General features: G+C 41.1%; 1 protein-coding gene across 5 annotated transcripts in view; it reads left to right on the top strand.

The window, feature by feature from the left end:
* tjap1 (tight junction associated protein 1 (peripheral)) overlaps positions 1-10,739 on the top strand; it is a 180,187-nt gene extending 169,448 nt beyond the window's left edge. For 3 of the 5 annotated variants that reach the window (XM_073056210.1, XM_073056209.1, XM_073056206.1), the window contains one exon: positions 1,075-10,739. In XM_073056210.1, the coding sequence (XP_072912311.1) occupies positions 1,075-2,397 (1,323 nt within the window). In that variant the 3' untranslated portion in view covers positions 2,398-10,739. The remainder of the gene's footprint in view (positions 1-1,074) is intronic. The other 2 variants (XM_073056208.1, XM_073056207.1) reach the window with 2 other exon arrangements.
* Positions 10,740-14,424: the final 3,685 nt, after the last annotated feature.

The following is a 14,424-nucleotide window of genomic DNA, read 5'->3' as shown; positions in this document are numbered from 1 at the left end:
CGATTCACAAGGATGCTGCTAGGTCTGGACGGCTTGAGCTGTAAAGAGAAGCTTGATATGCTGGGAATGTTTTCATTGAAGTGATGGAGAATGAGGGATGACATTATAGATAATTATAAAATCATGAGCATCGATAAGGTGATTGGTTGGAGTCCCTTTCCCAGGTAGAGGAGACTAAAAATGGAGGGCTAAAAATGGAGACTAAAAATGGAGGGCTAAAAATGGAGACTAAATATGTTTAACGTGGGGGAGAGGAAAAATCGATGGGGATGCAAGGGACAACTTGTGCATAGAGAGTTGTGGGTATACAGAATAAACTGTCAGAGGAAATGGTAGAAGCAGGTGCAATTACAATTTTCAAAGACATTTGACAGGTTCATGGATAGGAAAGGGTTAGAGGAATTTGGGCCAAATACAAGATAATGGGATTAGCTCCACAAGGCTCATTGGTTAGCATGGACAAGTTGGGCAGAAAGACCTGTTTCCATGCTTGTAACATTATGGCAGCTGTCATCAACACACTACTCATCCAGTTCTCAAATTTGACCCCAACATAACAGCTCCAACATCTGTTCTCAACACAAAACTGGGTCCATGTCTCATATCTGTAGTCAATGCCATATGATCCTCAAAGAGTACTCTCTTTTTTAAAAAAACAACAAGAATAGGATCCCATCTCTTCATCTCCCTTGCAGACAGTAGTGGATCTGGCCAGCATGTGTCTATTGCATGGTACTGTTCCAAGCCAACGATTTTTTCCCAAAATCTAATACTGTAGGCTACAGACACAGACTGTCAGTACACTATTCGGTCAGTCATTTAAAATGCAGACATTTGCATTGGTGCAGTTGTTGGTTCACTGTCAGGGTTAATTTAGACAAATGCCAATACAGACACTTCATTAATTGTTTGGAATGTTCATTGAAATGCAGAAATTAGTTTTGTTTTATATCTGAAGGATACTGAAGAGATAATTTTATATGGTGCCATTCTCCTTGTTTAGATTGTACTTTCTTATGCTGCCTTCTTTAAGTAAAAAGACTGGCTAAATTGGGAGTTCTGTTTTTTTTGCAGCTCCCTTTTGTACTTCAAGAGATGGTGAACAAGCATCTGGAGTCCAGTGAAGATTTCCAGACAGGACGGGAGCCAGTCCTCACGCTTGGTTCCTCTGATGTTGTACCAACTTCTGTCATTGCCAGAGTTTTGGAAAAGCCAGAGCCATTGATCCTGAACTCTGCCAAGTCCAGCAGCAGCACACAACCTGTTGCAGAAGATGTCTTTGTCCATGTGGACATGAGTGGCAACACCAATGGTGTGAACTGTGCAGGGAAAGAAGGAGATCAAGACATGACAGAGGCAGTATTGCCTAAAAATGGGATGTGTAGGCAGCCAGTTTGTTCAGAGAGCATACCAGATGAAGCAGCCACCTTTGAGAGGCTGAATCCATACCCTACTCCACCTCAGAACCTTTTCCCTGGCCGTAAAGCTGTCATTGAATTTTCTTCTGATGACAAGGTTAAAATCCCAAAGAACAGTCCCTTACCCAACTGTACATATGCCACCAGGCAAGCCATATCTCTCAGTCTGGTCCAAGGGGAGGAAGATGGGTTGGAACTACAGCGGACTGTAGCCAATAGTCCGTCCTCAAGCAGGAGGAAGTCAGGACAGGCAACCAACAGGCAGTACCAATCTCCAAAGTCAGGCACACCCAGAGGGCCGGGAAACCAGTTTCAGTCAGCTCAGTCGAGTCCATTCAACAGCCCACCTCAAACATTAAGTGCATTTGCCAGCTCTACAAGTTCAGAAGAAGACCTGCTTGCCAACTGGCAGAGGATGTTTGTAGAGAAGGTAGCTCCTGCCTCTGAAAGGGTCTTTGCTCATCGAACATCTTTCAGCAGTGACATGGTGCAAGAGTTGCAGAATAGTTTGGGCAACCATGTTGCTGTGGGTGAGAGTAGGCCAGCTTACTCGGACGGGGAAGAATCTGGCCAGAGCTGTAGCTGGATCATGAGTCGGGATTCTAGCCTGGATACAGACAGTATTGATTCTAAAGTACAGAAAAACAAATGTACATTGGGTTACAGGAGCAAGTTCTCTCAAGAAGAAGGAGAGCAGTTGCTGAACACCGCAGCTGTCAATCAGCTGGACTCACAGTCTAGTCCACTGCAGAAGCACAAAGAATACACGGATACTGTCTCTAGTACAGTGGAAGAACACGAAGTTCTACTTTATGAAAGCCAGACCACACTACAAGATGAGCTGGAAGAGATTGGAGACAAAACATTGATGACTTCAGTGGGGCGTCAGCAGAAGAGTCCAAAAAGGATGGGCGTCCATTACTTATTGCGAAAGGACAGTCTAACTAGGGCACAGGAACAGGGCACCTTGCTGGATTAAAATCAAGGTACCACCCAAAATGTCACTCAGCAAAGAAAGACTTTTGAAAACCTTTTTTGTGTGTGTAGAAATTAACAATGTTTCCTAGGAGTGTATGAAGCTGAGCAAAAGCAAACTAATCAGCATGTGCAGTTTTAGTAGAATCTGAGTTCAAAAGGCAATACTTCAGACAGTATTTTCTCAGAAAATCATTTTATTATGAATTAAGTCATTATGGGGGGGGGGGGGAAACCAAATTACTGAAGAGTATTCATGCTGGGCGATGGCAGGTAATTTCTCAGTGTGTCTTTGGTTTTTGAGTTTTTGTGTACTTAATGTCTCCCTTGCATGCTTTGAGCAATGCGAGTGATTGCATATTTTAGTTATTCTTCGGGTGGTATTAAATTTGTGAAATGATCTCAGTGCATTAAGAATGGTAGGTGTTGGCCTTATTTCAAAGATGTAGCAGACACCAGAATGTATTTTAAGCTCCTTGGTTTAAGTTGAGACTGCTAATGCCAATCTTTAACATACAAACCATTTAGTTGTGTTTGTAATTTGCCTACCCTGTCCTGAATTACTATGAATCACTGATTCATTGGTTTGCAGTGTTACCACAAATATCATGGCTGCCCAACTTTGCCCAAATGGAGAAAAAGTGACATTGAATTTTATTTTTTTTGGTTCTGATGTTTACTTCTGCCTACTAAAGTCCAGAATAGACCTCTACAACATCTTGAAATTAAAGATGTATGAAAAGATGTTTGACAAAGGTAGAAATACAAAATGGAAACTTTTCAGATACTTCTGATAGAAGCATTTTAGAATTTCCAGACTGCCGTCTAACATGGTCTTGTCTTCCCATTGCAACCCAGTGAACAGTAGAAGTGTTTCTAAAGTGTTACCACATATTCTTACTGCCTCACTTACCAAGCAGGTGGTCCATGACAGGTTAAATCTGGGTTACCACTAAGCAGAACTGGATAAGTTCCCATGGTTGCCAACTCTAGACTGTAAAACAGGGAAGCTTGAATGAATTGTTAAACAAACTGACTGCTTTGTTGATCAGCTGCAGAGATCTGAAACTTCCAGCCTCTGTGTGGTGTTGTGTTATTTTCTAACCACCAGATAAGGCTCCAACATCTGCAATGCCCACACCTAACCTGAAGATTACTGAATGGCTTGGTTGTCTAAACTGGATGAACAGCCGTTCATTTCCCTGTTTTACCACCACAATAATCCAAAATGTTTCTGTACAATATTGAGGTACAGATAAATGCTTCTGTAAAAATAGATTTTCCTGCCATTCTTTGAAATGGGGTGTAACTGTCCAGCCCTCAATATCCTGCAGTTTCCTCTAAATATCTGCTGATCTGGGAAAGAATCCCAACTTTACAATGTCCTCTTCCATTGGCTAACTTAATGACAATATTCCAACTGTTAGGTTTAAAAGTTATGAATTAAAATTAAGTATTAATATTTCTAAACTTTTGGGTGGGTTACTGCTTACCTGAAAAAATTCAAAGCTGATTGCGTCCTTGTAATGAAGTTAGTTCTACACTACAGTATTTTAAAATGAGCATCAACTGCCAAACTCAGCAATGGGTAGCTGAATGAAATCGGTTTTTATCTGGCTGACGGTTGCAGGTGCAAGACCTCTTGGGCACTCATAACTTGCTCCTCAAGGAAAATATTATAAGCCTGTTGGGAGCACGCATACACACTCACACTCACTCACTCACTCTCCAAGAACTCCTTCATCTGGTAACTTCTCAACTAACTTATCCATCTTAACCTTGTGACCCTCCTCCCTCACTTTTAGAATATTAAGTTTTTCTTGAATGTAAAACTATTGTGTTATCATATAGTGAGTTAGTAGTTTGAGTTAGATAACAAAGTTTGCCCACATGTTTGAATTTTAATTTCCACTGATCAATAATTTTGCATTTTGGGTATGGGAATTTTTCTCGGTTAAATCTTTAAAGCAGTGGTAAGTTTGGATGAGGTGTGCAAACCTGACTTCACTTTGAGGCAGTGAATTCATGTGGTGCCTTTTTTTGGTTGACTGTAGGTGACGATACTAAAGTTTAGCTTTTCAGTGACACCATAAGTAGAAGGCAGCTTGACTTGTATTTTCAGTAAACCTCTTTACCAATGGAATTTAGTCACACAATATTCCCAATTAAATATGTGAAGTCATAAAAATAAAGTTGTAACACTAAGAGGATAGGCATCTGAAACAGAAACGAAGAATATTGGACATACTCAGCAGGTCAGGAAGCGTTAGATGTTTCAGGTTGCCAGTCTGCAAAAAGCCCTCAAGCCAGTTGATGCATCTGAAGGCAGTCCTGAGGACTGGACACTAGTTTGAATACAATATCAAGCTGCTTCCTAATATCCACTTGGCTGTGATGTATCCAATATTTTTCATGGTCTATTCTGCTTTTGAACAGTTAGCAGCATGTGTTACGACTGAGAACAGCAATTTTTCAGTTGTCAATCTCGATGTACAGATTTCATTATTTCAGCCATCTTTGAAGCTTTTCCCCTATTCAACTCTTGACTTTTTTTTTCAGATGTTCTTCAAGGAATATCTTCTTTGGTCTTTCTCCATGACATTGATCTTTTGGGGATTTAGATGTATAGGGTTATGTCATGCTGTCATGGTTGCTTTAGTATTCTGAGGTAGTTCAGATAGAAATGATTAATTTCCTTCAGTGGGTGTCCATCACTTGAGTGCAGACTAGTCAACTAAGGGCCTTGGCTCTATAGACAGTCTTTATTTTTAATGATATGACTTCAATCCTGTAGTTTTCCAAAGTTCTCCTTTAACAGTCCTGTCTGTGATTTCTTTTTCATAGACAAGACACAGGCTGTTTGGTATAAGAATTATATAAGGTCCATTTGAGAGTACACTATTGCAATGCAATCCATGTCTTCCCAGGAGTGAGTCAATTAGCAGCATAATCACAACAGCAGCTTTAGTCCCAATCTGTGATCTCCATGATAAGCTACTTTGCACACTGAAGCTATCTATTCTCCAATACAAAGAGGGATATGTTTGTGAATTCTGAACTGAAGCACATTTGACATGATTTAACATGATTCAGGTTTCACCATCCTCTGATGTATTGGCAGCTAAGTTCTCGATCATTTGGATGATTTTGTTTTCTGTTAAAAATTTAGAATCTTTTACAGACATACCTAATCTCTGTGTCAAGATTTGGTCTTCCAAGCATAAAGGAGCTCAGTGTCTTCTCCACTTTCTTAAGAGTTGTGTGGTGTTAATATCTCATGTATTTTTCCTCAGCTGGAACAGAAGCCAAACAGCATTGGGTAAGGACTCAGGATTCTGTGTTTTATGTGAAATTATTTAATTGACAGACTAATTTCCTATCCTTTTGTTTAGTAGGTTTGCAGAATCGTCTATGCACTGTTGTTCCCTTTAGTCCCCCTTACTTGGCCCATGCAGTCATACCTTGTATGAGATGATCATTACCAGTCTTATATATTTATGTAGGGGTTGTGAACCAGCTGTTTTCCCTTCGGACTTCCCAAGTGTTCACTTAGTTTTGGGAATATTCTGTTTAATGATCAGAACAATTGAATTGAGCTTGTTCTTTCCCTGTTTAGTTTTTGTTTTTGATCAGCCATCTTTTAGCTTTTGGTCTTGGCCGTGTAAGTTTAAATGAATCTGAACTCAGGGCATTTAATGCACCAGGTACTGATTTGAACATTATTGAGCTGCATCATGCTGTCCTGCTTTTGAACTTGCTGATAATTTGGGGTTTTCAGGGTACGGCCTGTGATCTCCAGTTGATTTGACCCGAAACTTTGAGAGGGTGAGGTGGTGGTGTGAGCCATTCTGCTATTGACTCTTGTGGTAAATGTGAACTTCATTACCATTGTATAAACTTTTGGTTCTTGTGTTGTAGTCTTGCTGACATTGAGATTACTGTATATTCCACAGTCTTTGTTCAGGGGAAGTTGATCATTACTCTGCCATACTTTGTTATTAATGCCTGACTAAACTAGAGCCAACTAAAATCATCAAAGCAGTATTAGTTTATTTTTCTTTGACACGTAAGTCATACTATTTATGGTCTTCTCATAAAACTTGCCTTTGATTTCAGCTGAGTGATTAAAATTGATGCATAGGGATTGATGAAAGTAGTGAAACACAGTCAGTGGGACGTTCTCTGAAGGTCATACGACAGTCATTAATATTCTGTAAGAGACTTTCCAGATCATTGACAACGTTTGACATAACAACAAAGTCAGTACCAGACCAAAAGTTGGGACACCGACATTTATTTAGATCCAGGAAACGAGCAGACATGGAATAGGGAAAAAGAAGGCTCATTTTGTGGTGGAGCAGTTAAATAACAAAAGGCTGGTGATGCATGACTAAAGGGAGACAGCAATGGGACAAGTAAAGATGTGACTAGAGGTCAGATTAATTTCCAGACAATGTTGAACTCCGTGAGTCTGGTAGTGTAACTGAGAAGTGGAGACCTGTTGCTCAAAGTTACATTGCTCTTCACTTTAGATCTGTGTGGGAAGTGGAGGATAAATGGGATATGAGCACCTGAAAGCCTGATGTCAATTGTGCATTCTGTGTGAATATGTCCCCCAGCTAGCTTCCACTAATGTGGAAGAGGACTATTGTGGAGAGGACTGCACTGAGAGTGGTACAGCATATACCAACTGAACAAAGCAGAATTGAGTACCCTTGTCACCAAGAAAGAGTAAGTGCACCCTCTTGTCAATTGTGGGGTGATTATAAAAACAAACTGGTGAAATTGAGGCTTAGAGCAGGAATGAGTGATGCATTTTGGGAGTGGTATCAAGTTGAAGGTACCAGAAATGGTAGAGAGTGATCTGGTGAATGTTGGCTAGAAATGGAAGCGCTAGAGGAACTCGCCCTGTTGAGCAGCATGTGTGGAAAGAGAAACCGGTCAACATTTTGGATCAGAAATCTTCACAACTGGGGAATGAGGTACAATATATAAAAAAAAGCATGTGGTGACTGGTTTGACGGATCAGGTGAGGTGCATGAGTATAATTTGTAGAAACAGTGCAAAAGAGGCATAAATGTGATAATGTGAAACAGAGAGCAGTTTATCTGAAGTTAGAAAATTCACTGTTCATTTCAAAAGATTTGGAAGTACTCATTTAAAATGTTTTTCTAGGTAATGTTGGACCTCACTGTGCCACTGGAGGGGACATCAGAAGGGAAGTGAACTGAGCACACAGTGGGAAGCTCAGTAACATTCTGGCAGATTGAGCTCAGGTGCTCCACAAGGCAGTCACTCAAGCTGCGTTTGGTTTCTCCTTTGTAGAGGAGTGAACTGTCAACACTGAATGCAGTACATTATACTGGGAAGAAGAACATGACCCTCTCTCATGCTGCTTCTTTAAAGTGCCTTGCTATTGGTCATTACTCACACTCCTTACCGCCTGAGCTGTCCTAACCTATCTCCATGTAGGCTTCTGTGTTACACTTCACAAAGCTGTAAACTCTCCATGCTTCCCTAGGTCACTGAAACATTGAGAGGTTTCCCTTTCCGCGGATGTTGCTTGATGGCTGAGAACTTGCAGCATTTCTGTTTCAGTTTCAGATTCTGGCACCCACCGTTTTGTTTGGTCTTTTCTTTGAATATGGGAACTGGTTTGTGAATGGGCACAAGAATACAATATCCTAGTTCTGGCAGGGGAGAAGAGGTAAAGGCAGAAGTGTGGAAATGGAATAGATCTGATCCAGGATCCTCAGCAGGCCAGGCAGCATCTATGGAAAAGAGTACAGTCAATGTTTCAGGCCGAGACCCTCAGCAGGACAAAGGGTTGTGGCCCGAAATGTTGACTGTACTCTTTTCTGTAGATGCTGCCTGGCCTGCTGAGTTCCTCCAGCATCACACACAAAATGCTGGGGGAACTCAGCAGGCCAAGCAGCATCTATGGAAAAAAGTACAGTTGATATTTCAGGCCAAAACCCTTTGGCAGGACCCATTTTGTGTGTCTTGCTTGGATTTCCAGCATCTACAGATTTTCTGTTGTTTGTGATCCAGGATTCTGTTAAGTGATTAACTGAAAAGTGAAGATGACACTAGGTCAGGTCTGATGGAAAAGTGGGAGAACGAAGCTGATTCTGCACAGGATATGAGGTTTACGGTGGACGTTGGTCATCAGCTGGACCCTGAAATGAACTGTAAAAGGAAGCAGAGGACAGGTATTGTGGGTTGAGGTAAAGGTGGGAGCGTATTGTCTAAGAGTTGAGATAGCTAACTCAGGAATGGAACAGTAGTACCTTAAAAACAGGCTTACGCGATTGGTGCTTGTAACATTAATGCAAATCTCTTTAGCAGCAGTTGAAAGATCAATATAATGTTTATCTAAAAATATGGTGATGTTCCAAGTACAAATGTGCCTATGTGTGCAGAGACTTGGCAGTGATGATCTGGGAAGCATTAAGTACAGCAAATTAAGTTGTGACTGAACTCTGAGGTTAGTTATTAGAACCAGTTCACCCACATGAATGACTACTGTCACATTTTTCAGAGCATTAATTTAATTTCTCCAATTTGCTACGCTGCTTTGACTTGGACATGTACAGTGAAAATTGATAGGAGAACTGATTCATTCCCGAGATAGGTGTTTCCAAAGCTTGTGCCATGTTTTACCTAACAGAAAATTTCCTTTGTGTGGAAACACTTGGTTTTAGCTTGGCAGAACATCCATGAGCATTGAAGGCACTTGATGCAATGACTGTGATGTGTTAATTCCACCCCTAAAAAGCCAGAGAACAGACTGTATTTCAGAGATAGTTATATCACTTGTGTGCACAAAATCTGTCAACCCTCCACATGTTAAGCACTCTCCGCCTCCTTCTCCAGTTCACTGCAGTTTGTTTGATGCTGTTTATTTTTGTGTATGTTCCCTTTGCTTTCTTCCCTAACTTATGAGTTGTGTGTCAGCTGACTTCCCATTGCGCATGGCCAGCCAGCATATTTTCTGATCTGTTATGCCCCCGTTTCCACCCTATCCAGTGGGACTCCTTCCCTTTCACCCCATCATACTCTGTGATATCAAGTTCCCTCTGCCACCTGCTCCCACAGCACAATATCTTATTCCTAAACACCTTCTATGCTGCCTTTCTCACCCCTTACATCAGGATACTCTAACAAATCAACCCCATAATTACCTAGAGAGGCTGATCACTGCTTCTCCTGACTGCTCAGGCTCTGCTGTCTCCCACCCACACACTTCATGCCCTCTCCAAGTCTGATTCACTCTCATCTACCTGCTGTTCCCTTCCTGGCCTCTCAACCTCCCCACTCTGTTGCTCTTTGTTCATGTTTTACTTCATATCTACTTACAAAATAGGCATTTGTACCATTCAACTCGATGTGAACTCTCAGAGCAGTCCCATCAATTTCTTTCAGCTAATTCTTGTCACGTCCATTAATAGTGCTTCTCCTTCTACCATGTAACACCGATAAATATCACTCCAGTGTGACTCCTGCTGCATTACTGACACTGACACTCCTGCTGTGGTGCCGAGAGACTGGCCAAAGTAATATGGGTGCAGTCTGAAGTTAAAATTGTATAGAGAAACTTTGTATTTATCCAGAACATGTTCTGGTTCTTCCTTGTGTACAAGTATTCTTTGGTTGTGGCTAGTATATGTCTACAACAGCAATATTGACTTGCTGTTGACTGGAGCAGCAGTGATGAAATAACTTGAACTTCTCCAACATGTTAGTCAGTGGTGTTCAGGAACCTGGGCCATCTGCTCTGGTTCGTCTACCTATTGATCAGTGGGTTGATTTCAAGCAGTGTGTTTGGCCATTTTAAAGGCCTAGTACCTTTTCAAGAATTACCAGCATCTGGCCCACTCTCTCTATTCGATGAAATGAATTTAAAAAAGCATTGGCTAGCGCTTAGTCTGTGCATCCCAAGCTCAGCACTCTTCCCTACGCTGTGTTGGAGATGTCTTTGGTAAACAATTCTGAGGGCTAATCATTCATTAGCATTAAGGTTATGTTGATGAATTGCACTTTCGGTGTATTTGAGGGCCAGTAGCCCCTCTGCACATTGACTTGGCCTGAGAACCCAGCTGCATTTTATGTTCAGTTATCCACTGAGTGTTGCAAATCCCAGTTTTCAATCTGTACCTTTCTCAGTTGAAGCTACACGGTTTTAGTGCTTCCAATCCATTTCACTCCTTCCTTAGGGATGCAGGATGTTGTAGCAATTCATCTGTATCCATGTACAAGACTGTTAAACTTTTACTGATTTTATTTTCTCAATTTGTAAAACTGAATTGATGTATATTTTAAACAAAATAAAGTATTTTAAAATTAGTTCTTGAACGGCTTCTGTTTTACCTATTTTCTTGCAAATTAGAGGGGTATGGTCTGAAGGACCATTTGAGCATTGCTCCTGCTGTGTGTTCAGACTCTTCAGCTGTGATATAGTGTGTCAGGATATGCTTAAGGTGAAAGACTTTAATTTTGGTGCATAGAGATTCCAGATCAGAAACTCCTCACTTATACTGCTGATCCTGTCATTCTTCCCCCCCACACCCCCCCCCCCCCACACACACACTCTTAGTGTCTGAGTGTTTCTATTAACTACCGCCACTCCAGCTTAATCCAACACTGGGAATTACCAAGGTCAGAAGACTTGGGAGATACTTGTTTTCATTACCCAGAGTATAGTATTACCAGCAAGAAAATTATGGTATACAGTAACTTTATAAAAATACCTGTTGGGCCACTGTTGGGGTACTGTGCACAGTTCTGGTTGTGACTGCCTGGTGAATTCAGTTATCTTTTCAGTCAATCCCCTCCATGCTAATTCCTTCAGCCCCATGGACTAACCTTTCATACTGCACTTTATCTGGAAATCTCATTTCTTCCTATTGAATAAATCTCATTTATTCATCCTATTTGTTATGTCCTCAAAGAACTCACCAAATTTATTGAACACTTATCTCTTTCATAAACAATCTGCTGGAGGCACTCAGCAGCTCAAACAGCATCTTAGGGAGAAAAAAAACTAGTTGCATTTTTGGTTGATGCAGGATCTCAAGCTGAAAGTCAGCAATTCCTCCGTCACCCATCCCCAGGTGTTCATGCAGCATGCTGTTTTTTGCTCCACATCCAGTATCTGCAATCTCTTGTGTCTCGATCTTCACTTTCATATACTTTATGGTCTTCTAACTGTCCTGCTAACACCATCTTAATACTGAATTCCATTTTCCTAATGGTAGATATTAGGGTAATTGACCTAGTTTCCTCTTTTCAGATTCCCCATTTCATAAGTCAGGTGTTGTATCCTGTTATCTAGTCCTCTGGCATCTCTACAGAAATGCCAGAGGGTGCAGCACGGTAGCAAAGGTGATTACTGTATCATTATTACTGCGCCAGTGACCTGGATTCACTTCCATCACTGGAACGAGTTTGTATGTTCTACCCATGACTTCATGGATTTCCTTTAGGTGGTGCAGACTCATTGGAATGAAAGGGCCTATTATGGTGCTGTATCCCTTAAAAAAAAATCCTTGGAAGATGCAAGAAACTGCAGATCTACAATCAGGAGCAATAATAGAAGAATTTTGGTAGGTGACAACCAACATTCCCACTATTTCTCATAACTAAGTCCAGAGGATTTCAGGCCAGTGGCCTTGTTGTCCTTCAACCTCATTAGTTTGCCCAGTATTTAGAGAAAATGGTAACTTCTCTCCTCCCTATCACCCCTTTATGATTATGATTATTTTTATTATTATGATTAAGGTTATTGGGATATTGATGTAATGTGGCATATTAACCACATTGGCCTCATCTTTCACCTAAGAAGACTTGGAATGAGAAGCAAGATATCTCACTCCAGAAAGGCTGCCAAAGGGAAGTTTGTTCGCAAAATCCCATGCATTTTATTACAGCCTTGTTCTCCTTTTTTTTAAATTACAAAATCCTTTATTACAAATATCGGTGCTATAAAATATATACAAAACAGTGGCAAACACAATTACTTCACTACAACTAGACAATAGACATTACACCAAAATGTTGCCATCTCTATCCACGATGGCATTTACACCCCGCGGAGCCCAACGGTCTCGAATCTCCTCTAAGGTCGCCATGGACTGCGCGTGTTCTTTTTCAATATTTACCCGGGCACGAACATACCCTCTAAACATTGCCAGGCAGTCTGTTCTCCTTGTGGTGTATTAACGGACAACAGTGTCCTCTTGTGCTTCATTATTGCACTGCCGTGTTTCCTTCTGACTTCTTTTCATTTACTCAGTCATTTACGTGACACTGCAGTACTCCTGATTTATTATGACATTGCAGTGTCCGCTCATGATGTATTAGAGCACTACAGTGCCTCCATCTGCTTTAGAAAGGTTTTGCACTGCGATAATATTACACAGAGGGGGCATTATGATATGTTTTAGATGATTCTAGTGTTGCTAGTGTGCTGCAGTGCCCTTTGTGTTTTATTATAGGATTGCAGAGTCCCCTTGTGATAGTCGGTGCTCCATCCTGATTTCTTACAGCTCCACAGTGCCCCTTTGTGTTTTATTATAGGACTGCAGAGTCCCCTTGTGATAGTCGGTGCTCCATCCTGATTTCTTACAGCTCCACAGTGCCCCTTTGTGTTTTATTATAGGACTGCAGAGTCCCCTTGTGATAGTCGGTGCTCCATCCTGATTTCTTACAGCTCCACAGTGCCCCTTTGTGTTTTATTATCACATTGCAATTCCACCTTTGATTTATCAGCAGATTACGACACTCTGATAAAGGACAGCAGTACTACATTTTACCCAGTCTTCAATTGGGCACAATTCCACTGTTTCAGACTCAGCCGGCCAAAGTTAAAAGTTTATTATAAAAGTATGTGTATGATACCAAATGCTACCCTGATGGTTGAAGGGTAATAACTGTTCCTGAACTTGGTGGTAAGGGTCTTAAGGCTCTATACCACCTTCCTGGTAATAACAAAGAGAAGAGAGCATGGCCTGGATGGTGAGGGTCCTTGATCATGGATGCTGCTTTCTCCTTTGTAGATATGCTCAGTGGTGGGGAGGACTTTTCCAGTGATGAACTGCGCAGTATTCACTACTACTTGTAGGCTTTTCTATTCTTGAGCATTGATGTTTCCATACCAGACCATGATGCAACCAGTCAGGATATGATAAGCTGTGCATCTATAGAAGTTCGTCAAAGTTTTAGCTGAATTTTGAATTATCTTGGGCTCTGGGTTTAAACTTCATTTGGGTATAATTCCATAGGTTCTTTCACTGGTTGCATACACTACCAGAAGCTCTATCTCTAGTTAGAGACAGTTTCAAACTCCAGTCTTGACCTGGGTGCGATTTCTTCTGATCTTCATTTCAAAAATGTAAGCAACTTTTAAGGACTATAGCCTTTCCTTCTCTTTCCTGCAGTTTGAGGAAGTGACCTCTCAGGATCTACACTGTCAGTCCCTCTCAGTACTTTGGATGTCTCAATCTGTTAAACTGCAAGGAGAGAAGGCCAGTGCTCACCAACCTACATAAGAACCTGTGAACCAGAATTTGGCCCTATAAGTCTGATCTGCCATTCATCAGGATTATGGCTGTGTTTTTTAATTTCAGCAATCAAATCCTTCCATAACATAAAACATGGAACAGTACATCACAGGAATATGTCCTTCAAACCATGATGTAATTTTAAATGTGTACACCTGCCTGTACAATGTCAATATGCTTCCATTCCCTGACTGTTCATGTGTCTATCTAAATGCCTCTTAAATGTTGCTTTCACCACTTCCATAACAGCAAGTTCCAAGCACCAACCACATTGTGTAAAATAAAACCTTAACTCATAAATCTTCCTCTCACCTTAAAGAAATGCCCTAGTGTTTTTGACGTTTCCACCTGGGGGGAGAAAAGGCACTTGCTATGTACCTATCCAAATTTTGTGTATATCTATCAGGTCACCACTAAGCCCCTGATGTTCCAGAGAATACAATCTATGTTTTTCCAGTCTTTATATCTAA

This window comes from Hemitrygon akajei, chromosome 9, assembly GCF_048418815.1.
Source record: "Hemitrygon akajei chromosome 9, sHemAka1.3, whole genome shotgun sequence".
NCBI classification, from domain to species: Eukaryota; Metazoa; Chordata; class Chondrichthyes; order Myliobatiformes; family Dasyatidae; genus Hemitrygon; species Hemitrygon akajei.
The sequence above is the reverse complement of the archived record's forward strand: the minus strand, read 5'-3'. Positions and strand labels throughout refer to the sequence as shown.